Source organism: Perognathus longimembris, chromosome 16 (assembly GCF_023159225.1).
Source record: "Perognathus longimembris pacificus isolate PPM17 chromosome 16, ASM2315922v1, whole genome shotgun sequence".
NCBI lineage: Eukaryota > Metazoa > Chordata > Mammalia > Rodentia > Heteromyidae > Perognathus > Perognathus longimembris.
The window spans coordinates 49,188,353-49,215,196 of NC_063176.1; the positions used below are offsets into that span (position 1 = coordinate 49,188,353).

Below are 26,844 nucleotides of genomic sequence, written 5' to 3' on the forward strand. Positions count from 1 at the left end.
AACAATTGTTGGCTTGCAATGACTTTTTATCCTTGGATTCTTTTACCTCCAGAGCATTCCTCCGGTCCTAAAAGAGAATTCTGATGGTTTAAGACATAGAACAAACAGAACTTTAAATTAGGCTTTTTCTCAATCAATTGGAACTGTCGGAGGGGAAGCAATCAACCTTTCTGGGCACTGTTCTCAGCCATTCACATACTTGAGCTTTTATCTTTCACTACTAGAAGAAACCTATCATGATGAGGCAGGGCTATCTTTCCCATTATCTGTCCAGACTTATTTATTTCTTCTTTCTTTGAGATTTTTTTAACACTTAAATCAAGTTGCCATACTCAGCCATAAACATTCATTTGGGGTCATTTCAAGAGGCACAGATGTTCTCCAAATAACCATTCACACCACAATGTGCTAGTCTGGATAGCAGTGATGTCACAGGCAAGGATTTTTTTTTCATTGCTTCCCTCTCAAGGATTAGTTTATTTTTTCATTTCCATCTTAAGACTCCTAGCACTACAATTTGTCCAATTATTCTACAGCAAGCCCTCCCTAGATTTCAGTGATGGTAATTAATTGACTACACTCCTCTGACTGCAATGTCCATGCCCCTATGAAGTATTTGAACGACCACAGTAACTTCAAACCTAACGCATTGTGAAACAGCATTTCAAACCAGCATGCCAAAAGTTAACAGTTGGTACTGCACTTCGACAGAATATGAAGCCTAAACAACATGCACTTTGAGAAAATCGCATGTGCATCTGCTATAGGTTTGATGATGTTCCATGGTCCAAAACATAATCATATATTGTAAGACAAATGGCTTGAATGTCTTCATACCCTTTTAAAGACAGAAATTTTCACTAATAGTAAAATATAAAAGGAGGGGGGTGTTACATAAATTGTCTGAACAAATTCAAAATAGTTTCCTGTGTAGTTGGAGGAGTCTACTCTGCAACTTCTAATTCATATTTTGCCTCATTTTATCAGTCAGAAAAACACATCATTAAAGTAGCTATTAAATATGAGGACTAACAAATAGGTCTTTGGTCACAGTTACTTTGTTTCTATCCCTAATTCATTGTATAGATGAATTTTAAAACTGGATTAGTCATCAGCTGAGAGAAAGTGAAAAGATCTCATTAACAATATCCTGGCGATAATGTATCTTCTGCAGCCAAGGAAAGAGAAATAATGTGGTACAAATGCACATTTTATGTCAATTTGTAGTTATGGAAAAATTAATGTGGCTATGCATATTTATATGCTATTATGCTGAAAACAAATGCAAGCGGATGATGAAATAAGATCCAGAATTGTGCAAGAGAGGCCAAGTTTCAAGGACATTTGAGTGATTCCTATACAAATGATAAAAATACAATTATCTAGTATGCTTCAGATTTGACAATGCGCTGGTGGATTCAGAATCTAACAATACATAACATCTCCAGAAAATAATACAGACAGTCATTCCCTTTGCACACGTAAGATAATTTGATTTCAGAGATAGTAAATGGCTTCCAACGATAAAAGAACCACAAAACCTTAGGTTGACATTTAGGCAGTATTTTATACCTGCTCCATTATGGTATATGTCAAATCAAATTTTATATAATGTAATAAAATATAATGCTAGTAAGTGTGTAAACTAATATTACCGAACTATAAAATGCTGTAACATGTATACTTAGGAATAGTATGTATCTAAATTTCCGTCAGCAAATTCTAATCTTGAGATTGGTGTGACTGTGATATTGTTAATGATTTAGTTGTGTGTGTGCATGCATGTGTGTGTGTGCGTGTGCAAGGTGGTATTGGAAATTGAACTCAGATTTGGAAGTTCTCACTTGGATTTTTCTCTCAAGCCTGGGGTTCTACCACTTGAACCATTTCTCCATTTTCACATTTTAATAATTTACACAAATATTAAAAAAATAAGATACAATGTTGGTGTTTTAAGACTTGAAAACATATATTAAAATCACATTTCAGCAAATATTCTCAGCCATCTATCTTTTTCATTTGTATAATACAGGACAGAAGGTAGCTAAAACTCAAGGGCACAGAATTCCACATTCTATCGGGGGCACAATCTCTGATAGTTTCTTTCCCCCAATATCTGTCACAGATGTCTCCAAATACAGGTTGGCATATCAAGAGTACCTACAAGTGGAAAAATTAGGTTGGTGGCCACACATTAATGTTTGGGAAAGCAAGCACTTACATATGCAGAAGAAAGATAACTCCTTAAACTTGATTTCCCTAAGCTATAAAAGGCTGCAGAACATTTCATGCATAGGATCCACTATGTAGGTTGCTACAACAGAATCTTGCTAGTGGTTGGCCTTCTACTTGTCATGTCCTTAAAGGAAAGATAACCAAAAAAAAAAAAAAAAAAGCCAGGTGCCCACTAGTTATTCAGGAGGCTGAGCTCTGAGGATTATGGTTCAAATCCAGCAACCAGCAGAAAAGTTCACCTGAAATTCTTATCTTTAATGAACCACTCAAAAACCAGAAGTGGTGCTGTGGCTCAAGTGGTAGAGTGGTAGCCTTGAGCATGAGCACCAAGAGGCTCAAGAACAAGACCCAGGTCCTGAGTTCAAGCCCCACAACCAACACAAAAAAGAAAAGCAAAACAACAACCAAAACTAGGTTTTCAAGGAAAATCTCAGATATAATTTTAAGTTGATTTAAAAAAGAAACAAAATCAAAGTAACCCCCTTTTAGATAGTGTGCCCATTTATTGTTCATAGTAAGTGGTAACAGTTTCTCTGATGTATGTTCAGATATCCTTATAACAAGGTTTGGGTCTCTGCTTAAAAATAAACCTCTGGATTACATAAGGGCAATTACTTGCAACTGAGTTCTCTTATATATCACCACTTTATGTGGCCCACACAGTGTGTTAGGATCAGACAGTGAATAAGTTACTTAATAAGTAATAAATGACTTGATGTTTTAATTACTGCTCAATAACAATAAGTAAGTAATAAGTTAATAAGTAAAAAAGGACTTGATGTTTTCATCGTTGAAAGTTAATGCGTTTCCAAGTTTTATCTCTCTTACTGATTCTTTGCTATCAACGATAAGGGTGTCATTCTATTGCTCTTACATAAGAGTCAGTACACAATCCAAACACTGTTTCCTTATGCCAGACTGAAAGATGGAAACCGTCTCCAGAAAAACTTGCATCCTCGGTACAGGCAGCTCTCCAGCCGCCTAGCACCAAGTCAGGGGTAGTTATCCGAACAGCTTGCTACATGAGTAATGATGTCCAATGGGCTGGACAATGGTAACCCTGGCAACTGTAACCTGAAATTCCTGTACAAGTTCTGTTGGATGTATTGTGGCAGGGGCCAAACAGGCCAACAGTAAAAATGGCAGGTCACACCTTTCCTAGCCCACCTTTTTATAAGAGCTGACAGAAATCAAATGCAGATGATTTTTTATAGACTCCACTGTCATATTGTGTTTTAACGTGAGGATGAGAATGCTTTGTGACCAAATTTACAGGTAAAAATGTGGGGGTTAGTTCTATGTAAATACAGTGTTATCTTAATTTAAGGTATAATTTCCTTAGGTATGGATCAATTTGACTGTGCTGTGTCTATTGAAATATATCAAAGATTAGAAAAGTAAGAGAGTAAAACATTTCATTAGTCAATATATCCGTTCAATTTACTGTTATTCATAGTGTCTTTACCTGCTTGTTAATTCCTGTAATGAACCCTGAACCCAACAGAGAAATAAACCAATACATCAACTACTTACTGAGCATTTCCAAAAGCCAAACTTCCTACTAGAACCTGGGGATATTAAAAAATGTTTTCTAGTACATGTATAGTCAGCATTTATAATTATAAAAAATTAAGCTAAGATATGTATCATTGCCAATTATGGTAGTAGCTTTATCTGGGTGCCAAGATAATGAAGGTATCTATTTTTTTATTTTTTGAGCATTCAAAAACTTTTATAATAAGCATTGCTCTAAAACTACTCTAACGAGAAACCAAAATTAAGCTCCTACAAAAGTGAGTAAGCGGAAATTAAGATAGCTTAACTGTGCAGCTTTTTAGCATTTTTTTACCTTAATATAAAAAGTAAGTTTATTGCTTTAAAAAGTCCCAACTACTGCTACAGTTTCCAGAAACAATTTGAGATCTTCTCTGATAGCTAAAATAAGTGGTCATCTGCCCATTTTGTTTAAATGGTCAAAGTCTTATTTGTCTCAGGCAAGTATATGATTGGCCATCAAATGACTTTTCAGCTTTACTTACCACTGTATGTAATATGAGACAATTTAGTAGCTTAAAATTAACTGGGAATAATCAAGGTCACTACTTAATTAGAAATAAAACTTTTGCTCAAAGAAGTAAATGAAGTATGCCACTGGAACATAGGTTGTTAATTTGGGGATGAGGATGGGGATTGTTTTTGTTTTATCTCGGGCCTGGTAGATACAGGTAAAAATATTGTTTGTGCATAATGCTGTGGAAAGTCAAGTTGATGTTAGAACTCTGAGTAAATATAGTAATAGTCAAAGAAATAAACCCCAAACCACAAACCAAATATTTACAACATATGCCTAACCACAGTATTATCAATGAAATTCCTCTCTAATGCGTAGAAATTTGTATTTGCAAGCTCAGAATCAGAGACCTGAATCACACATTCATAAGCCACCTTTCAGTTTGTGTTAATCTAAGTGATTTGTGTATACTAATCATCAAGTTTGACCAATCATAGCCAACCATTTCAAAATGTATTGTAATTTTTTTTTGCAGTTTTTCAGCTCCAACCTGTTCTGAAAATAGTTCTCTTCACTATTAGATGGATCATGAAAATGCAGCTTTGGTTTTGGAAAAGGAACTAAAAATGGTGGTTGAGGTCTTTGTATACAAGGTAAGAAAACTATGCGCTGCCACTTTTATCCTTCAACCTATCCCTTAACTTTTAACCTTCAACCTATCAGTCTTTAAGTTTTACTTTCCCTTTACTTACACTTTTCATCTGTCAACAAGTGCTTGTAATTTTATTACACTGTCCTGTAGTTTACACAGACTTGGTATTATTTTACATAGTTCTGTTAATGGACTGGATAAATGGTAATGCTATTTAAACTATTCTGCTCCAACAAACACAGCTGCAACTGTACTACTATTTCTGAGCAAACATCTTGACCTGAACATGCAGTGTTCTCTCAACCCGTCCAAAGAGAAATTGGAGCAGACAGCAAAGGGAAAGCAGATTTGGCCGCTAGCAGCAATCAACCGTGTCGAATCATAATTCATATACAGTATACCCTCTTTTCTTTTATATTACATTTAGGTTCTGCAGAAAGCATGTGTGAGTCTCCTGGCATCTCATTTTAGGCCAAGAGTCAAATGGTGATTATTCCTTATAAAAGCTCAAAGAAAATCTGTGTGATGTCCAATTCATCAGAATAGCTTTCATCTAAGCAAACAATGCTAAAAGTCAAACACTATATATGACACAGGAAACCCTTTTTCTTAGTGATGTATTAGGAAAAATACATTAAGTTGAAAGATAATGTAAGAAAAGTAAATTGAGATATTAACATCATGTAGTCATTTATAAAGAAAATAAATTCTAAATTTGGGTTTTTTATGAGTTCTAGATATGCATGGTTATGCTACATTATGCACTTGAGCAACGATGAATTTGAGGGTGCATGTGTGCGCGCACGTGTGTGTGTTTGTGTGTGTGCATGTGTGTGTCCCCATGCATGAACATGGGCACTGGTCTTGGGGCTTGCACTCAAGGCCTTGTGAGCTGATGTTCTTCAGGAGGCTGGTGCTCTACCAGAGCCACACTTCACACTTTCACTTGCAGGTTTTTTTCAGGGACTTGACTTTTCTTCCCAGGCCAACTTTGAATTTTTTTTTTTTTTTTTCCCAGTCCTGGGCCTTGGACTTAGGGCCTGAGCACTGTCCCTGGCTTCCTTTTTGCTCAAGGCTAGCACTCTGCCACTTGAGCCACAGCGCCACTTCTGGCCGTTTTCTGTATATGTGGTGCCGGGGAATCGAACCCAGGGCCTCATGTATACGAGGCAAGCTCTCTTGCCACTAGGCCATATCCCCAGCCCCCCAACTTTGAATTTTGATCCTCAAATCTCAGCTGACTGAGTACCTAGGACTACAAGCATAAGCCACCAGAGCCCTGCTAAGATCCTTAATATTTACATGCAACAACCAAATATTTTCTCCTTAATTATTTGTCCAAAACTCTGAATCATTTGCTTTGCCACTTTAATTTGGCTTGTATGAGATTCATTTTTGAATGAACATGTTAAAGAACAGTTTTGCAATGTAATTTTGGCTACATGTTCAAATTCACCATATTTGTTTCAGATGAGTTATTAGGCACCTGCACTACATAACCACACACGCATATTTGTACATTTGAACCTGCCTCCTTGCTCTTTATCATTATACTCGTCTGTTAGTCAGATTAACATGCTTTCGTCCCTTTGCTTATTAAAGATTCTCAGTGCTTGCTGCTTAATTTAATTAGCAATCATCAGCCCTAAGAAGTGATCACATAGAGCTTCTTAGTTTTCCTCTCAGGAGAAATACCATGATTCACAATTAACCTACATCTAATTCAAGGAAGATAATAGTAACTCAACTCAGATTTCTGACTTGACGATGCAGGGAGAAGTTACACAGCCTGAGCCTATATCTGATGGTTGAATAACAAGCAGGGGACTTCGTCAATATTAAACACACTTTGGTAAGTTCTGTTTAACTCACTTCTGAAACCTTTTCAAGTCTCTCATAGAAGTTTCAGAAACTTACAAAGTCATTAAAAAATGTGTGAAAAATCTCTTGGTCTACCATTTGATATTGTCAAAGTGGGTACAATGTCATGCAAATTTGCTTGGGGGAATTCTGCAAATTCACTACAGTGCCTTAAAAATCCTGGGGAAATGTATTCACCTAAGGCTAGAGTAAACATCAAACATTCTTGTTTCTCCAAGACACAGTTAATGTTACTTCACACATTTCCTCTTGAGCTTAATAATTTTAATTGCAGTTAACACTCTGTTCCAACTCATATTTGCAATACATAATAAACAACTTCCTCTACTGCCATGTATGCACACTGCTAATTTTTTTAAACTCTTCTATGCCTGAAATAAACCATTTGAAATCCTCCCAATCACCAAAAACTAAAGCAGAAAGTATAATACTATTAAAAATAACCCAGTGGCCATTCTTGGAAATATTAAGCACAAATGTTCAAATTTAAGTTTCAACTGATACATGAATATAGAATGTTTATAGCAGTCTACATCCTATTTCCTTGATTAAAAACAGATCCTAGGGAATATTTTTTAAAAGAGGCATGTGTACGTGTGTGTGTGTGTGTGTGTGTGATATCAGAGAACACAGTGATTTTGGTTACTCGCAGAGGAGTAATGTCAGGAAAGTCAGACTCTAGAGAGATGTGTGGTATCTCTGCTGGGAAAATCATGTCTATGGTGCGATAAGCTATCAGGAGGACAGAGAATAAAGCGTGGCTTTTGTAGGGATATGTGTGGGAGAGAGGTTTTCCTATTGCTTAAGTGAACTTAAGAGGCTCCAAATCCTTGGCTACAAAGTCAGATTTGGAGAAAAAGCAATAGACTCATGTTCTATGCAAACACTACCATATGGGACTTCCTAACCATCCAGGTGGGACCACTCTGTGCAATTTATATATTCCTGCAGGATTTTTTTTCCCACGACATACAAAAACATCAATAGTCATTGCTATTTATTCTTCTAACACTTTGTAGCTTATCTTTCATCTGCACAAAATCATTCAAAGGCTGAAAATCTAATTTTAAAAGCTTTAGAAAAATGTGTTTTCACTAGAACACATTAGGTCATTGAGCAAGCATTCCAAGGAGGAAAACTTGTTTCCACCTCAGACTCTTATTATGCTCCTTTACAGAACAACTTCCTTTAACAGTCTGTGACGTATTTGATAGGAAAACCTTTCCTTCTAGTCATTCCCATGGCATGGGCCGGAGTTCTGACTTTGAAAGAAAAAGTTAAGAGGGAATTTACAGCACTTTTCAAATACCTTATAATAATGTTTTCACACTAATAAGCACTGCTCCTTGAGTAAAGAAATAACACAAAAATATGATAGGAAGAACCTTCAAATTTACAAAAAAACCCTACCAGCTTCCTCATAAGAGGAAGCATAGTAGCAATTTTTCCCTTTAGAATTTAAACAAAAGTCACCAATAGGAAATAAGCAACTCTCTCCAACACCATGTAACAACAACAACAAAAATAAAGAATGACACAAGTGCAATAACATCTACATGAGCCACGCAGTAGTAAACCAACTAAAGCCACACTGGAATCACAGAAAAGCAATCAACAATTTATTTCAGAAAAGAAAAAGGCCAAGTTTTAATCCAGTAATCTATTAGTCTATAACATCCAGGAAACCTCAAGGAAACAGATTCAAAATACATTGAATGAAACCAAAAGTACTCCTCAAAGCAACAATAACCATTTGTGTCTACTTACAGTCTGTATAGCTTCGCAGTCCCAAGAAACAACAGCTCAGGAAACAGCTGAAGGTGATTTCTGTTTAAACGCCTTGAGAGAAAACAAAAACAAAGCTCATGTTACGCAGAAAATATGTAGCCAGGAGTCTGTGATTTGGTAGTGTCGTGCCTCATCCTGTATTTCAAAAAAGAATAAAATGACATTCAAGAGAATTCAAGCATTACGAATCGAAAGTTGGTTACACCTTTTGTTCTATGAATCTTTCATGTAGTTTTCCATTATGTGTAGACAGATGTTGATTACTGGGGCTTGAACTCTTAAACATAAATCCCCTGCAATGGCAGTCAACCAGAATGTGCAAACCAGTGAAAGATTCCGTCACTCAGACTCCAGTCTCTCGGGCAGATTCAACAGGCAGCAGAAAAATTCTGCAGTAAAGCGGTGTTTTAAAATAATTCAGAGACGGTCTAAAATGGTCTAGATGTTCAGCCAAGAAGTTTAAGGGGAATGGAAATTTCAATTTTTTCACCTATTTACTTAGTTGACAATGTAGTAATTAAAAGAATGAGCTTGTGCCAGCCTGATCTGGCTCATCAGCAAAACCAAGAGAAAACAAAGATGAAGACTCATTCCATAGCATTTCATATTTGACCCAATATAAGGCTTGGAGCTACGGCAAGTAGTGATGCAGCACCTTGTTAATGGAATGTGTAAAGGTGTTTAACTGATAATGGCATGGTTTAAGTATTTTAGACAATCTGATTGCTGCTGGGTGCTGGCGGCTCATGTCTGTAATCATAGCTCGCCTGGAAGCTGAGATCAGAGGATCGCAAATGAACACCAGTTTCTAGGAGCAAATCCTTGAGACTCCTATGTCCAATTAACCAGCAGAAAGCCAGAAGTAGAAGTGTGGCTCAAATGCCAGAGCACCAGCTAAGAGATATAAAGACAAGTGAGAGCATGATGCCCTGAATTCAAGCCCCAGTACTGACACAAAAAAATTAATAAAAGTAAATTAATAAAAAGAATTTGATTACAACTCTAGCTTCCTGTAAGCCCACATTCCCTGTTACTGAGTTCTTTGGGGCTAGGCATACCTTGTAAATAAAATAATCAGTACTATGTCTGATATACCACTATTCCAACTCTATCCGTTCTAAGTGTACAATTTAGGAGTAAATTACAATAAATTGCCTATCACTCTGCTTTCCCAGATTTAAATAAAATGATGAGGAGGTAACTTGAACACATACACTATTGTTTCATAAGCTGCTTCACTTCAGAAGAGAGCAAGAAGGTTCAGAATAAAACAACCTCACACTGAAAACACTAGTAGTGTATCTTAAGTCTTAAAGATCCACGCTAAAAGGGCACAGAAGACATATCAATCCTGATGTATGCAGTGGATCATTGGAGAGAAGCAGAATTACATTTACTTAGTTTCCTGAGAGCAATAATGAGAACAGTGCTCACAGTTCCTAGAAAAGTAGGTAATAAGGGAGTTCTTTCCAAGCTTAGACATATATAGAAGCAAAGAGACCTGACTTGACAAACTCTTTATGCCTGACCTTATGTAGTCATCAAAAGTTCAGCATTTTTCCCTGATCATATATTTTAAATAATATTAAAGAATCAGAGCCAGACACCGATGGCTTACACCTATAAACCTAGCTACTTGGGAGGCTGAGATCTGTAGACCATGGTTCAAAGCCAGCCTGGGCAGAAAAGTGCCTGGGAGACTCTTATCTCCAATAAACCACTCAAAAGCTAAAAATGGAGTTGTGGCTCAAAGTAGTAGAGCACCAGCACTGAGCAAAAGAGCAGGGACAGCACCTAGACCTTGAAGTCAAGAGCATGACTGACAAAAAAAAAAGAATAAAATAAAAACAAAAACCAATAAAAAGTCTACTATTAGTACAAACCTAGAAAGCAGTGTGCTTGACAACTTTTCCTATTCATGAAACTAAACTAACCATGAACTTAATTTAAATTTATATTCGTTCTCTCTTTTTTTAGTGTCAGTATTAGGCTTGAACTCAGGGCCTCAGACTTGGCTTTTTCACTCAAGGCTAGTACTTTACTACTTAAGCCACAGCTTCACTTCCAAATTTGTATTTCCAAAGCATTGGTAAACCATAGAAACACTCGCAGGCCTTAATAAAATATGTACTAGTAAGGAAAAGTATTCAAAGATAAGAGGTTAAGAGGCTAATTTAAAAATAAAGGTGGTCAACATTTAAAGTAAAAGCAAAAACCATTTTTTCTCTTAGATATGATTTTTTTTTTTTTTTTTGGCCAGTCCTGGGCATTGGACTCAGGTCCTGAGCACTGTCCCTGGCTTCTTCCCGCTCAAGGCTAGCACTCCGCCACTTGAGCCACAGCGCCGCTTCTGGCCATTTTCTGTATATGTGGTGCTGGGGAATCGAACCTAGGGCCTCGTGTATCCGAGGCAGGCACTCTTGCCACTAGGCTATATCCCCAGCCCTCTCTTAGATATGATTTTAAGGATGCAATAATTCTAAAATCTACTGATTTCCAATTTCAATAAAATATAGCTTAGTTTTGAGTATGTTCTATTTGTCTGAAAAGAAAGCACTGATTACAAATAATCACAATAGTGGTCATAAGAAGTTTTGTAGGCAACCCACCATTTGGAAGAATACACATTGCCAAAGAGCTCATCCATTTGTGATTTCTAAAGTAGCACAAATGGGCTCTCCTAATCATATCCAAAACATCAGATGAACAAACACCATTGGATGCTGCATCCATGAGACACGATCCTTCCAACCCCAGTGCCTGCTAAGGCAGCTTTATAGATGGCTCTCCTGTCCTGCCAAATTGTATTTTCCTATGTTCTCTGTGTGAAACTTCCCAGTTTCCTTCCATCCAGTTAGTATGATAACAGCCTCTTATGCCATATTCCATTTACTCATGTCCTGGTCTCTTTCCCATGAGGCTCTAAGCTTTTCAAGTCTGAAGTCCATATCTTTGTGTTCCCTAGTACTTCACTAGGTTTTGCACTGTATCAAATGACAAAGACCTGGTCTGTTCTCATTCAACATTTCCCAGTCTCCCCTGGCACTTAGTAGATTCTTAGGGAATGTTGAATGAGAACCAACTTCTCTCTGCATTTTGATGCCATTCAGGCAGGGCTAGCTAAGCATATGCATGCTCCATCAGGACCACTTTTCTTTGTCATGCTAACTGATGCACCTGTATTCATTTGGAGCCCTACCATCCATCCTGCTTCCAGATTCCCTAAACGGAGTTACCTCCTGTCCTGTCTAGCCACCTCCTCATCTCTACTCCTCAACTCACAGGTTCTCAGCATCTCTGAAGTTGGAAGGAACTCAGTGTGTTTAACCAATGGGTAGCTGCTATTTGCTTTCTTGTCAAGATGTCTGAATTTCCATCCCTTCATATATTTTAAGGAAGTTGTTATTTCAGATTGGGTACCAGTAGTGCCTTTCTCTGGATAATTATTATCATCATTTTCATATTTCTGGGGGTTCTGAAGGTAAGACCAAAAGAAAAATAGCACACACACACAAATACAGTGTAAATTTGGTTTTGCTGTTTTTAAAGAGTGTGTGTACAGTTTTAGCTTTATTCTATTCTCTCTTCCAACATTACTAAAGCTAAATGGAAATAAAAATGTTGAAATAAAAACAAAACTCTCTCAAACTATTAAAAAACATTTTAAGAGAAAAAAAGTACAATAAAATGACCAGGAATTAAACTAACAAGTAGTAAGCCCATTATGTGATTGTCATTATTCTGAGTGTCACGTGACTTGGCCTCTCCTTCATAATATTGCCATGGAAGCACTCGACTGAAAGGCAGAGTCGGGCCTTCATGTGTCCTGACTCAAGAACCTACCATCTGAATCCCCCTTCTCGAAGTAACTCGTCTACCATTCCTAAGTCATCACTCAACACAATGTAAGGCTAAAAGTTTGCCACTCACCAGTTATTCCTTGAGTAAAACATAGCTGTATATATTCCACCTTTTAAGTTAATACACTACACTGAACACAAACACCAAGTTTTAATTTTTGAAAGACAGTCATTACATTCAGTTCATTATCTTAAACATATATTTAAAATGAGAGAAAAAGAAAAATTTATTTAAAATACTTTCATCTGAATTAACTTGTTTATCATTCTTTCATGGGTGCTGCTTAAACCAACTATGATCCATTGGGAGCCTAAGACAAGGTAGCATCTCATAAACAATGTGCAAATAAAAGCAAAAGAAGAATGATATACAAAAGCAATATAAGTTTGCTTTTGTATTGCTTAAAAATGGTATAAGCACAGTTTAGTTCTATTCCATTTTCTCTTCCAACAGTACTAAGGTTAGGTGGACATATAAACATTAAAGTAAAAACAAAACTCCTTCAAACTATGAAAAAAACATTTTAGAGAAAAGAGATTATAAAATGACTGGTAATTAAATCTTTAGTGAATATTTTTTTAAATGTAGACCTACTTTAAAGACTATTAAGATGCAAAACAATTACATAATAGAATAAGTTAGAGAAAATGTAATCTCACATCTACTATTACAAATTCCTAGTAAATTAAAAAGTTTCATGATAAAAACTCTAATGTAAATGAAATAACATTAAAATATGATGGTCCAAATGGCATTCATTGAATTAAGGATGTTGCACAGGATTACAGATAAAAGCCAATGAGAATTAGCATCCTTGAACAAGACACACAAGTCAATTCCCCATTATTTAGAGCAGGGGTGTTCAATTGTGTCCAAGGAGCTAACAGAGATATAGTGGTATCAACTGTGAAACCAGAACTCTGTAAATTCTCTGGACAGTACATCATGGTTTCAGGAGAGTCTGTGATGTGTTTCTCAAGTACACTTTTTCTTAAAGGAGAGGTGAGAAGACATATCAACAACGGATCTGTGTTGTCAGCTATTTTTGAGTGTGACTTCCAGAGGAGGAATTTATCTCTGCTGCACAAAACACCACAGACAACTGAAATGCTGATTCTTAGCAACCTCAATTTGAGCATTATTGACAAGCTTTGTTCTAAACTATCTGCCAGCCAGATGTTCCTCGCAGTTTTCTCCTTTGGTAGAGATTACAATCTGTTCTTTTTTTTTTTCAATCTTTCACCTCCATTCAATTAGTATTTTTGACCTTCCATCAAATAAAAACTACAAAATGAACATAATTTTACAAAAGTCAGTCAAAAGATATGCGTTTTGTACTTACATATCAATGTAATGATACCTCAGAATCATACTTGGACTGTAATAAGCACCCAATAAACATTGCCCAGATAATTTCTAGGAAATAATTTCTCAAATATCAGTGATCAAGGATAGAAAAAGTTAGCTCACTTTGAGGCTTCTTTTCATGTCAAATTTCAATTTATCTTTCAAAAGCTTGTTATTCCAACATTTTAGAAGAAATACTTTAACACCACATATTAAAGTTTAAATATTTCATAATTATCAACTGAACTTGTTTCACAGAAGGAAAATTTGTATTTTCAGTAATGACAGAAACAGTAATTTTGTTCTTTGTATTCATGCTAGAGAATTCAACACGTAGTAATAAAACACTGCTTCCAGTTAGCTCATTTCCCTGTCAATATTTCTCTTCATGTTCAGGGAAGATATAAGAAATACATTGAGGAAAAACTTGAAGCAGAGTTGGTAGTTTCTTCCCTTTAATTAAACTCTTGCTATGTGCTAAGAAAAATCCAAATGAAAGTAACTGTAAATACACAGGCAGAAATTAACTACTTTCATTCTGAAACTCAGACATAATTACCAAACTCAACTCTTCAGAACTTAGAAAGGTGTTGTGAGGTACAGGCAATAATTTTTCATGCAATGTCTTCCAAGCTTTTTGGGAGAAATAGACAATTAATTACCTTACTTGAGTCTCATGCTGTAACAAGTCTGAGATAGGCTCTGACCATCACCCCTGATTTGAAGGTGAAGAAGCAGGTTTTTAATATGAGGCAATGTCATCAACATCCCATAGAGAAAATGATGCTACAGATGTTCTGAAGTGTCTCACACCTCACTTTTCTGATTTAAAAAGTGTGTGTGTGTGTGTGTGTGTGTGTGTGTAAAGCCTGATCCAAAATACAACTAATAATTATTTGCCTGGCATTCCAAGGAAAAACAGGCACCAGCACAGAATATTACAAGGAACCTAAAAGCAACTGTCCCTCAATGCTTTATTACCAGAACCTTCAAACACACATAGCCATAGCCATAGCACATAGCCAACGCCCCAGAGCTGCCCATCTATATATTCACACTGGGCAAATGCTGGGAAAAATATGTGGTCAATGGACTCTTAAAGCAATCTCCCAAGTTTGATAACAACAAATTAGCCCTAGCATGAATGACAATGCTTTTATTATGAAACCATTCCCACCAATATTCCTTCTAATCCAGCAGATACATAACTTATTTCAAGAAAAGGTAAGGAGAGGCCATGCCAACAGGGCCTCACTCTCTGTGAAGTGGTGAAATGCGGTTTGGAAAGCAGAAAGGTATGTAAAAGCAATAAAAGACAGAACTCACTGTGAAATAGTTGACACTCGCTCCTTCCACAAATACATTGCAACAGTGCAAACTCAATTCCTCAGTTCAGGGGAGGTTTAAAGGACACAGCATCCAGCAAACACTGCCACAAAGGAGGATCCCAAAACAGATGTGGGAAAAATAAACAGCCTCGCTGCCCCACCATTTAGAAAATGGTCCACAAAGAGTAAACAGGTCTTCTCATCACCATTTGACTTTAAGGGCCCACAAATATTCAACAGAGAACTCTCAGGAAAGGATGGGAGCTCCATGTTTGTCACAGGACACTTGTTTTACAGCTTTCTATGACACTAGTCAAGACAGATAACTTAAAGTAGACCATACTGCTTAGAAATGCAATGCATGCAAACAATGGGTATTTAATGAATATAACATCACTTAAATCATTTTTATACAATGTGCATGCATACCCAGACTATGTAAAAATGTTAAATGTTTCTTTATAAAAAAAAAAGCTCTAAGAAATTGACTAGTGCTTTAAATTTAGGTACAGAGATGGCAGGGAATCATCTTTTGAGATGAGCTTGCATTCTTTTTCCAAGTAGATCTGCACAGCTACTTTGCCTTTATGATGAGGAAATATCTGTGATATGTGCTGTCTATAGAGGATTAGGCAGAAGAGGGGATTTCTACATCCATCCTCAGAAAACTCAGATTCTTTGCTCAGTATTTTTTCCACTTAACTCATGTGTGGAAACTACAATAAAAAACCTAGTGTCAAAACCCCCAGCCTTACAGTGTCACTTGCTTAAGAAGGATCTGTTCAAGTAGACAGAACAAATCCAACATTTCAGGGGGAAAAATGGGCCCTTTAAGATATGCCTTCATGAGCATGTAGTGTTTATTTTCTAATCGAGGCTCTACTGTAAAGGAATTTAGACTTCTCTAAAGTAAAACTCTGAGATTATTTTGCTTTTGTCAGATTGGTGGAAATGTTAAAATATTTAAGTATACCATAGACTTATTTCTTCAGAATTCTTGTCTTCGGGATGTTATAATAATATTTTCAGGACTCACTTTTTCAAACAAAATGACTATCTAAAGACAAAGTAAAGACAAAGGAAGAGGATGTTTAGATACAAAGAGACTGAAACTAAGAGAATGTCAAGTAGTATTTGTCTGAAAGCATACATTTATTTACACATTATTGCTGGAAAGGGGTATGCCTGTCTCTGTCACTTCTGCAATTTCTTTAATGAAAACTATAAGGAATTGTAAGTCCATATAAAGTCTGATATCTCAGATTTTCCATGACATGCTATTGGTTCTAATATAAGCTAGGTATGTATGTATTTCCTTTAATTTACAGTATTGTAGTAAAGATAAAAACATCTTAGAAAGCAGATGAAACTCTTAGTGAAACTCTTGACCAATCCATAACCACAATTGCATGCAAACTTTAAGTGAGCAACAGAATTTTATACCAGCCCACAGAATTTCCTGGTCTTAGCATTGTTTTCGTTAACTATCGAGGGCATGATTACATCAGCTGAGAGATGAATTAATAAATGCTTGGAGAATAAATTCTGAATATATATGCAAGTGTTTTCAGAAGTATAAGGGTTCACAATGTCTGGTTCTTTGCTCTAGCTGAGATTTTTCTTAATTGATTTTCACTGAATTAGCTGGTCATTTAACTACCTTATATTTCCTTTGAACCCTGTGATTAAGCAACAGGAGGCCTGCTAATATACTGTGCAAGAGACAGATTCTCAAGACTGCCTATATTTTTTTCCACACAAACAAAACCTAAATAAGGACAATCTAGAATATCATAGAAAACCTGTCAGTGTGCATTTTCAGTCTGGCAACATAGGAGCAAACTTTCAGAACAGGAAGTGAAGTGTTTGAATTGTTAAGGTATGACTAAAGCTTTTTTTTTTTTTCACATGGATGTATATGCACCTTCCAATAATGATCACTTCATGTAAGTCTCTTTCTATAAACAGAAAGGAGAGGAATGAAGGAGGGAGGGGGGTGGAAGAAAAAAGCCACAAAATGGAAAGGAAGACAGTAAAAGAGGGAAAGATGGAGGCAGGATACAGCAAACAGGGAAGGATTTAAGGACTTAGCATTACCTACAATTTGAATATACTGAATCACACATATTCTTTGGAGTAGAGAAAATAGTTTTCTTTTGTAGCTATGATGCTTTGATTTACAAATAATGGCTTTCTAATTCCATGGTGACATTAAAATCAACTTAAAATCATTTTGTTTTGGAAAGACTTAAGGAAAAGTGATTTAGAGAAAAAAATAATAGATCTTATCTTCTGTTTTATTTTTTTCTAAATCAAGTTCAAATGCAATTGATAAAAAATGAAAAAAAAGACCTTCTATTGAAATACAATATACAATGTGTAACTATTGAAGTTGTATCATCTTAAAATGAAAATGCTAAATTTTCATTTCATTAATACATTTAAGGTTTCTAGTTTTGCTTTACACAAGGAGGAACAACTTACTATTCCCTGTATGAAAGACATTTAAACAGTAGTCTACATCACTGTATCTTTTCAGAATTTAGAGTTCAACTTATAATTTTACATATCTGAAAAATTAAAAATCCTGTGAATTTACATGAGTTGTCGTTGGAAGTTCATCCATTCCTCCATTCACTCCCGATCTCTCCTAGTTCCTTGCAGTTTATGAGGAATCATCACTTTGGTGAGGTAAAGAACACTGGATATCATCCTACCTGGTATAGAACACAGGAAATCCTAATCTGAACAAGGAACTTCAAGGTGGTTTTATTTCTCGTATTGAAAATAAGATAGCTAACAAAATTTCAAATGATTTGTTTTACAATAATGTGAATGGATTCCTCAGTACCACCGCTTCACCATTTTAGCGTATTAAAAAAAATAAATATTTGGAAAGTGTATCCATGATGTTCCTAAGAAATGGTTTAGAATTCCAGAGTCCCACGGAGATGAATTGGCTGTCAGATAACAATGCACTTCCAGCAGATAGACTTGGCAGTTGTAAACAAAAGGAATTTTCTCAGCTTTTCCTCACAAATATGAAGTATTTGCTCTTGGCCAACAGCTGGGGTGATGTAAAGATGTCCTGCATATATATTAGTTTTCATTCAAAATTAGAAATCCCTCTGCACTACAACATCTGACTTTGCCTTAGTAGAATAGAAAATTGTTCTGAGATGAAGTGACATTCCCAGGGGAAGTAAAAATTAAAAAATAAAAAAGTCAAAAAACAGCACCTATTTACAACGCTAATCAAATTTCCCATCACGTGGCAACTGGTTAATAATTCTTAGGAAAAGTTAATTTCTCCAAGATGAAAGTTCAAATGATACACTGAAGTGACTGCAAAATAAAATAATACTGAGAAACTGGTTTTTTTTTATTATGTTTTTATCTATGGAAGAAAGAGTGCTTTCTTCTGCTGTTCCCAGAAAAATTTAAAATAACAATAGAGCTAAATTAAAAACAAATAACAGAAACAAGACTTTTGTGATTTGAAGGTTGTTTAAAAGCCAGGATACAGATAACATAGAAGTTAATTTTGACTAAAATGTTAATGCTGAAAGGATTAAGCTTGCCTATTCATTTAAAATGTATCAATGCCTAGAAAGAGATGGTTCAAGAATATTTTGTGAGGTACAAGGCATTGGCTTTTCAGCCAGGCACATGAAACAGTGCAAAAAAGAATTACTTCAGAGTTCTTTCATATGTTCACATAGGTTATGGACTTATGAACTTTGTTATGAGCTCAACCAAATATTTCTTATTTTTATTTATCCCCCAAATCAAATGAACTAGTGATTTTAGATTTATTTTTAATTCCACAATTATGTTCCCTATAGTGCAATATTTATAATGGGTAAAATTTCATAGTAAAGTAAATAGACATTTCTGCATTTTATTCAAAGTGATCAAAATATAACCATGCAGTCATATATTTGTCAGAAAATAACATATTTCCATTTCTACAACATTACACAGAAGTAACTTCTGTCCTTGAGTTTACTTAATTTGAATGTGCTAGGCCTAAAATGAACACATTTCATTATTTCAAGTAAAGCATTTATTTCGACTTACAATCATTATTAAAGCTGGCATGGAAACTTATTATAATAATCACTGCAGCTTTAAATAATGCTTTAGTTTTTCCTTAGATTCAAACCTACCAAACTTGGGTATCAAGATATATGAACAACATAATTCCTACTTCACATGTCAAAGTCTTTAGTTTTGCTATTTCAAGTAGATCTTCTCTTCTACAGACAAATACTGTGAACATTTAACCTGTCCTTATGTAATGTGTATCCATTCCTAAAGTTTTTAAGTCTGAAAAAGGAAAAAGTTGAAGCTTATGTTTACATTTCTGGGAAGAAAAAGAGTACACATTAAATGACCACACTTTGATAAGGATGTTAATAGTCTTTAATAATCAGTAAGTTATTTCTCCAGCAGAAAATGTTTAGAAGCTTCTACAGAATAATGAAAATAAAACTACAGGAAATCATTATGAGCAATGTAACCACAAGTATGCCATATCAAAATGTAAGTCAGTAACAATTTAAAATACTTCTTCAAATGTCACCGTAAACAAAAAAAACATTAATTAAAATGACTATTAGCTGAGTTTTTTCATATAATACATTATTATTGCAAAATTTACTACCTTTCTTCCTTCAGAAGCTAATGAGACTAATCAGATGAACACAATAAGAATATCATCCCCCCCACAAAAAAAAAAAATCCAAGTGTCAGGAAAGTAAATGTGTATTTTTGTACTTTATTATGAGTCATGACACTTTATCCAGAAACTCTACTTGTAAACTAGTTTGGAAAAAAAAAGCAAAACATATACATCATCCTTTATTTTTTCTGTACTTTTAGAAGTTAAAATGTAAAGTGGAAGGCATAAACCTCAAATTTAAGTGCTTCACAAAATACAGTTATGTTGTCATGAGTTTGGAATTGAAAATACTTACAGTCTCTCCAGTTCCTTAAGATCCTGGAATGCTCCCCTCTCGATGGTGCTAATCTTATTCTCCATAAGTTGACTGCAATGCAAAAATATAACGGGCTTCTTAATGTTTTCATTAGGAAGCTGTCAACTCTACATCTGAAAACATATAACCTCTCTGTCTTTTAAAATATTGCTCTGAATGCCCATCCAGTAGCACATATAATGATAATATATATGTGAGAGAATTCAAGGAGGGTAAATAGAGATCACATTCCACAATATTGTAATAAGAAAAATATATTAACAAAGATCACGAGATTTTTCAGATGGGCATCTGAACCTGTAAATTATAGTAAGGATGAACAGCATCTCATTCTATTGAATTGTGACAATTTCTTATGCTAGTTTTCAACTAAGATCTGACTCACAGATACACATCAGGAATTGGAAGATTTTAAAAGGGTCCAAAAAAATCTTAAAAAATAGGCACTGAATAAAAAGAGTTTAAGGTATGTGGTGACTTAAATGTAAATATTTACAACACTATGGGGGAAACAATTTTATGTAACACTGATTTCCAAGAGATGGTTTATTTACAGCTAATTTAACCTACTCACTAACTGATGCTGTAACAATTTTTATTAGTTACAAAGGCATAAAATCTAGACCAGTATATTTATACATACATATTTCCCCAAATCTGTTGAAAACCACTTGCTTCATTTTAATGGTAGAAATTATATCTATGGGCCTCTGTAGAAAACAAGTCTGACCATTTCAACTTCTCTTATAGCAAAATGCACCTCCACTTAAATTTGTCTAAGTAAATTTAAGTCTTCAAAGTATCCAATGTCTCACACAGTTTATTCCCATTGCAAAGGCAATTAATCTACATATTTCTACAATTACATTTCTACAACACTTTGTGCCACACATCCAATCTTAAAAGCCCTAGGTTTGCTGAAAGTTTGGCAATTAAAAAGAGGAGAGAAAAAAGCAAAGGCTTTTAAATTTTTGTTCTCATTGCAGCACTTGTAAAATCCGAGAAGATTAACTGTTTTAAATATGCAGTCTTAAAACCAAACAAAATACTTTTAAGATATAGCAAGACACACTTACAGAACTCTGAGGTGCCTGAGACCAGTAAAATCTGTCTTCGTAATCCGAGTGATGTTATTTCCATTCAGATCCCTTAGAGATAACCAGAAAATGAAAGTTCTACATTATTTCTATTATTTTTTTAAATCACATTGGGTTAAACAAAGTAACGTTTAAACTAAGTTAGAACTTTCAAGACTCAAATTCAAGTCTATTAGTGATGTAACTTAGAAAGTAAATTGGAGGGAGAACCTTGAAAGAATACTGTATAAACTATTTAGTTTACAACATGTATTCTTGTGAATATATGACAGAAAAATGAAGTGATGAAGTTATCAGGGAAACTTATCTGTGAGTTGTGTGAATGTGAGTGTTTTCAATTTTATTTTTAAAATTATCTTTAGTTGTACAAGGGAGTCACCAATATTATTCTTTTTATGAATGTGTGTTGTTAAACACACCCCTAAGAAGTTTCTTTCAGGAAGTTAAAACAACACTTTTTTCTACTACTCAGGAAGAATTTTTAGCATTTCAGACCGCTATCCATAGGTAACTGAAGCATAACTTCCCAAAGTTAAAAAAAAAAGTGCCAAGAATAGCACTGCACTTCAAAGGTTTGCATTTAGAGGCATTTATCTTCCAGCAATTTTGCTTGTTTGTGTGAAAACCAAACTCTTCATTTGCAACTCAGGGAGCTCTGCTGTGATGGAGGAAGTGCAACTTGTTAGTGGAGGTAATCATGGAGGCCTGAACATATTTGTTCTGATTCAAGCATCACTTTCCCTGTGGAAATCACACCCCTCTCTTTTTGCCATCTCAGATCAGCATCTAAACTTTCTGCCTTCCAATCATTGAAAGTAAAACCAAACCTGTGGAAATAAGTTCTTGCTCAATTCCCTTTAAACACATAGGTTGCAGATGTAGATCTAAAGTGTTTACATTGTCAATGAGAGAATTTCAGAAGCCAGCACCTAGTTTCCCCTCTGAGAGGTATTTTTTAATGATTATTTTTTCCCCCAGGCCGGAAACTCAATTGCCATTTTCCCAGCTCCTTTAGCACACAATAGTGCTTAAACATTAAAGGATATTGAAGAGCACGAAAATGACAAGTGTCCAAGTGGATGATGCCTTGCCTCTCATCCTTCCTAACCCATTTTCCCCATCCTTGATGGCAAAATACCACCAAGTTGTTTAAAACAAAACAAAACACTGGGGGTGTTCTATAGAAACAACTAGAGCCTCTACTCCCCACCACAGATAAATGTGAATGGATCCCTACTTAGTAAGTCACTCCGGAGGGTCCCTAACTTATTTAGCACGGAGGGCCAGAGGGGTGGAGAACTGAGGGAGGGGTGGGGGAGGGGGCAGTGCCCCAGTGAAGCTGGAAGCAGGTGAATCTTCTCATAGGAGCCAAGTGCTCCACTGAGGCCTCCAAAGTCAGGGCACCAGACAGGGGCCGGATAAAGAAAAGGGCGACGGTAAGGCTCTGATGACTCCAAGGGGGCAGCAACATGGCTTGGGGCACGTCCTCCCCTCACCCCCCAGGGCAAAGAGGTGCAGAGCGCCGCATCCCGAGCCCTGGCCACCCAGCCCAGCTAGCCTGGAGTGGGACTGCCCGCTGGGCCCAGGCCCGACCCAGAGAACCCAGCTCGCCTGGGACGGTGTGGCGGGCGCCGGGCGGCGTGCACAAAGAGAACTGCCTCCCGGCCCCGCTCCCCGGCGCCCGAGCAGCCCCGCGGGCAGCGCGTGGGCCGTCACTCCGAGTGCGTTTACTTCTTCATTAGGGACTCGCGGAGACTCGGAGGCGGGGATGACTGCGGGCAGCCGAGCGCGGAGACGCCAAGGCAGAGCCCAGCTCGGGCGGCCACGTGAAGGGGCGCACGACTGCCAGGAAGGTGGACGGGGGGGGGGGGGTCACGGGAGGAGGGGAGGGCCACCGAGGGGCCGCCGGGGCGCCAAAGCAGTCAGACCTCGCTTGGATGATTCTTACTGAAGAAATACCTCTAAGTTTGTTCCAAGGACTGGGCACGATCTTTCACTTGGACACTGGCGCCCTCTCCTTGGAATCCCCCCTCCCCCAGGCCCAATCTCGCCCCTCCCTCTCCTGTAGAAATGGGGGGGGGGGTGGACTGGATACACACTACACACAGGCAACCGGGTGCCCTCTTGAGTATCTCTGGACGTCTCCAAATCCATCCCCCGCCCCCTCCTTTCGTCCCCAGGAGGGCGACACAAAGCCTAGGAGCGGAACTTTCTCGCTTTAGAGCCCCCCTCCCCCGCGCCTCCCACAGGTGACAAGGACGGGGACTGAAACCGCCCGCAGAGTGGCGGAAACCACCAAGCGGACACCTCTTACTCAGTCCCGCAAACAAAGTCGCATCTCCCCAGGTCGCTCTCCCCAGCATCCTCAAACATTTAGCCATCCTGAGAGAACCAGTGCACGGGGGTGGGGGGGGGGGGGTGGGCAGCGGATGGCGGGAGGAGAGCCAAGGCACCCAGCGCCCTCGCCAGCCGACGCCGCCCCTCCCGGGGTTGTGCCCTCCAGTCCCTCCTTGTCCCCGGGGACACAACCCAGGACGCGCGTGCAGGATCCCAGAAAGCTGCTCAGCATAGGTCCCTCCCAGACTTGAACCTGGGGAAGCTAGAAGAGAAGAGTGGCGGAGGGTTTGGGCCCATACTCACAGTCTCTCGGTGTTGCGGGGGATATTCCTGGGCACACTGCGCAGTGCCAATCCGTGGCAGTCCACGGTGCTGCCGGAGCAAGAGCACTGCGCTGGGCACGCCTGCGGTGCCACCTCGTTCAAGATCACCAACACTAACCCCAGCGTCAGGGACAGCGTCTGCCAGCCAACGCCAGGCATCTTCCCCCGCCTCCTGGCTCGCAGGCGTTGGGGGGAGGGGGGATGTCTCTTTAGCTCCCTGTTTCCAGAGAACCAAATAGTATCTGAGGCCCTGTGAGGGGACTAGCAGTCCAGAGTGCCCAAGGATGTGTGTGCACAATAACGCTGATCAGTAATAATAGTGAAGGCAGCACAGTCGCCAGAGGCACGCTCCTTTCCTCCTGTCTCTCCAAGCCTCTTCGATCAGAGCTGGAGCTCCGTGGTCAACTTTAGGTCCTGAAAATCAATAGTCCGGGTCAAAGCTGCAAGGAGATGCGCAGTCCGGTGGGGAGGAAGGAGACTGTCCGCGATCCCACAAGTACCAACTTGGCGGTAAAACAGCTGGTGTTCCAAACGCCCTCGAAGATGTCGAGCTTGCCTACGCGTTTGCCTGCGTGTAACAGAGGGTTTATTGCGATCCTAAGCGCCCCCGTGCCAATCCTATTACAGCGCGGAAAGAGAGCAAGGCAGACGAGGGGGTGCTCAGTAGTAACGATGGCCTTGATCAAAGTGGGCTCCAAGAAGAGCGGAGCGCGCAGAGCCACTGGGCATGGCGCGCGGGGGGCGCACCGGGCGGGCGTTCGCTCTGCCCCCGGGGGCGCAGGCGGTGCAGTGGGGCTCGGGGCTCGGCTCACTCACGCAGCTTCTCCGTGTTTTCCGAGGCTCCGTGGCAGCAGCGAGGATCCCGTCTTCTTGTTTACCCGACAGCCAAGGATGCTTTGCAAACAACACATGCACTTCGCCGAAGGACGTCCGCGGCAATCCCGCCTCCCGCCGGGCGTCCTTGGCGACGCTTTGCACCAGGGCTGGCCCCGAGGTCACGCCGAAAGACAAAAGGGCAAATCCAACCCACCGCGGCCGCACGGCAGGAAATATCCACTCGTCCGATTCTCCTCCCGAGGAAATCCTAGAGGCCAGGATTCGGACCAGACCTCCAGCAAGGACTGAGTGGGAACTGGCTGGGGGCAGGACGGGGAGGCAGACGGGCCGCCAGGCAGGGGCAAGGCGGAGGCCCAGGTGGCAGTGTCCCCCGATTGCGGCTTTCGCGGAGGTGTCCCGCAGGATGACCGTGGGAAAGGTGGGGTCCGCCACTCCAGGTAGAGCCCACACTACACCGAACGGCCCGTCGTGCGCGCGCGCGCGCCTGGGTCAGCCCAGCTCGTCTCCCGGAGACACTGCAGCTCCGCGGCCCGACACCTGATGGCCAAAGGTAGGCGAAACAACAGCCAGCTTGGGGCGGGCGGGCGCAGCGTCTCCCGTGCTCTGCCCCCCTCCCTCCTTCACCCCCCAACCGGGGCAACCACGCACAAGTAGGATTCCCCCCCCCCGCCCCACCCCCCCTTTCTCAAAGTGCAGGAACTTTTCCCAGGCGTCGGATCCCTTCTCGCGCCGCCACGGCGGGAGTTCGCGGCCAGACGCGGAGACGCCGTCCGCACGCCGGACTCGCCACGCTGCACCTGACTTCGGCCGGCAGCCTCGCACGGTCTCGGGGTGCGCGCCCTGGCTTTCCGAAGCCACCACCCCCTCTCTCTCTCTCTCTTCCCCTGTCCAGACCGCTCTCCGTGCCAGCAGCTCCGAGGAGGCCGGGAGGGGAGCGCGCGGGCGGCCGAGCGGGCGGGCGGGGGGTCCGCGTCCTCCGAGTCCCCGGCAAGTGTCTAAACAATAGGACGGACGCGGCAGGCAAAGTCTCGCCGGGCTGGGTGGAAGGTGGGGTGTTGTTGTCACTGGAGTTGTTCGGTCGGGGTGCTGGGCGCGGAGCGCAGCCCCACACAAACCCCAACCCGCGGCTCCGGAGCCGGCTGCGGGTCCCCCAAGTGGCTTCCCCCCCCCCTTTTTTTTTTCTTCTCCTCAGTACTCCCGCCGTGCCTGGAAAGCTGGGCAGCTCCGGCCTGCGCCCGGGAGCCTGGACTCTCCCATCTCTCTCTCTCGCTGCTGCCGCTGCTGCTGTTGCTGCTGCTGCCGCCGCCGCCGCCGCTGCCGCCTCCTCCTCCTCAGGCTCTCTCTCTCTTTCTCGCTCTCTCTTTTTTTTTTTTTTTTAAACCACCATCTGCGGCAGCCACCGCCGCCGCCGCCGCCGCCAACCCCCGCCGTCCAGGCGCTTCCCAAATAAATAACCTCAAGTCTGAAGTTAAACCCGAGCGGGCTTTATATAGCCGCCGGAGCCCCGGCCCCACCCCCCCACCCCGCTCCGGCTCCGCCCCTCGAGGCGAGGCCCCGCCCACCGGCGGCGGCGCGCCGGGTGCCCGCACCTCGCCGGGAAGGGAGAGAAGGAGGTGAGGCCCGCGTCGCCCAGCCGCCCGGGGCTGAGGAGGCGGCGGCGGCGGCGGCGGCGGCGTGGAGCGGCGCGCGTTCCCACTCGCCCGCGATCGCGCGCTCGCTCCCACGCTCCGGCCAAAGTTTGGGAGAGGAAGGCGGGCTCCTCCTGGAGGAGAGGAGGGCGGAGGGGAGGACTGCCATCCCCAACTCCTCCCCCCCATCCCCCCCAACCCTCACGCCGGAGGTGACCAGGCCTGGGAGTGGCGGCGTGCAACGGGTGGATGGCGGTCAGGGTGGCTTTGAACGCGCGGGTCGTGAATAAATAGGGGCGCTGCGGGTATTCCTGCGGCCGTCGTGGCCCGGCGATCCTGAGGGCCCCCCCACCCCCCCGCAACTGAGTTGCCTGTAGCACAGCCAGGGAAGGAGACGGGGAGAGGTGGTGATTTTACAATTACATAGGGTAGTTTTTAAACCTCACCGAAATAGATCTGCCTGTGCGCACACGCGCGCGCGCACACACACTCACACACAGACACACACACACAGACACA

The 26,844-nt window shown here is 40.3% G+C and overlaps 1 protein-coding gene across 4 annotated transcripts in view; it reads right to left on the minus strand.

The window, feature by feature from the left end:
* The window catches only part of Slit2 (slit guidance ligand 2), a 298,280-nt gene extending 274,255 nt beyond the window's left edge, over nucleotides 1–24,025 (minus strand). For all 4 annotated transcript variants that reach the window (XM_048364637.1, XM_048364635.1, XM_048364636.1 and 1 more), the window contains exons 1-4: nucleotides 23,841–24,025; nucleotides 21,180–21,251; nucleotides 20,083–20,154; nucleotides 8,547–8,618 (exon numbers count right to left, since the gene is read on the minus strand). In XM_048364637.1, the coding sequence (XP_048220594.1) occupies nucleotides 8,547–8,618; nucleotides 20,083–20,154; nucleotides 21,180–21,251; nucleotides 23,841–24,019 (395 nt within the window). In that variant the 5' untranslated portion in view covers nucleotides 24,020–24,025. The remainder of the gene's footprint in view (nucleotides 1–8,546; nucleotides 8,619–20,082; nucleotides 20,155–21,179; nucleotides 21,252–23,840) is intronic.
* Between the last annotated feature and the right edge of the window lie 2,819 nt (nucleotides 24,026–26,844).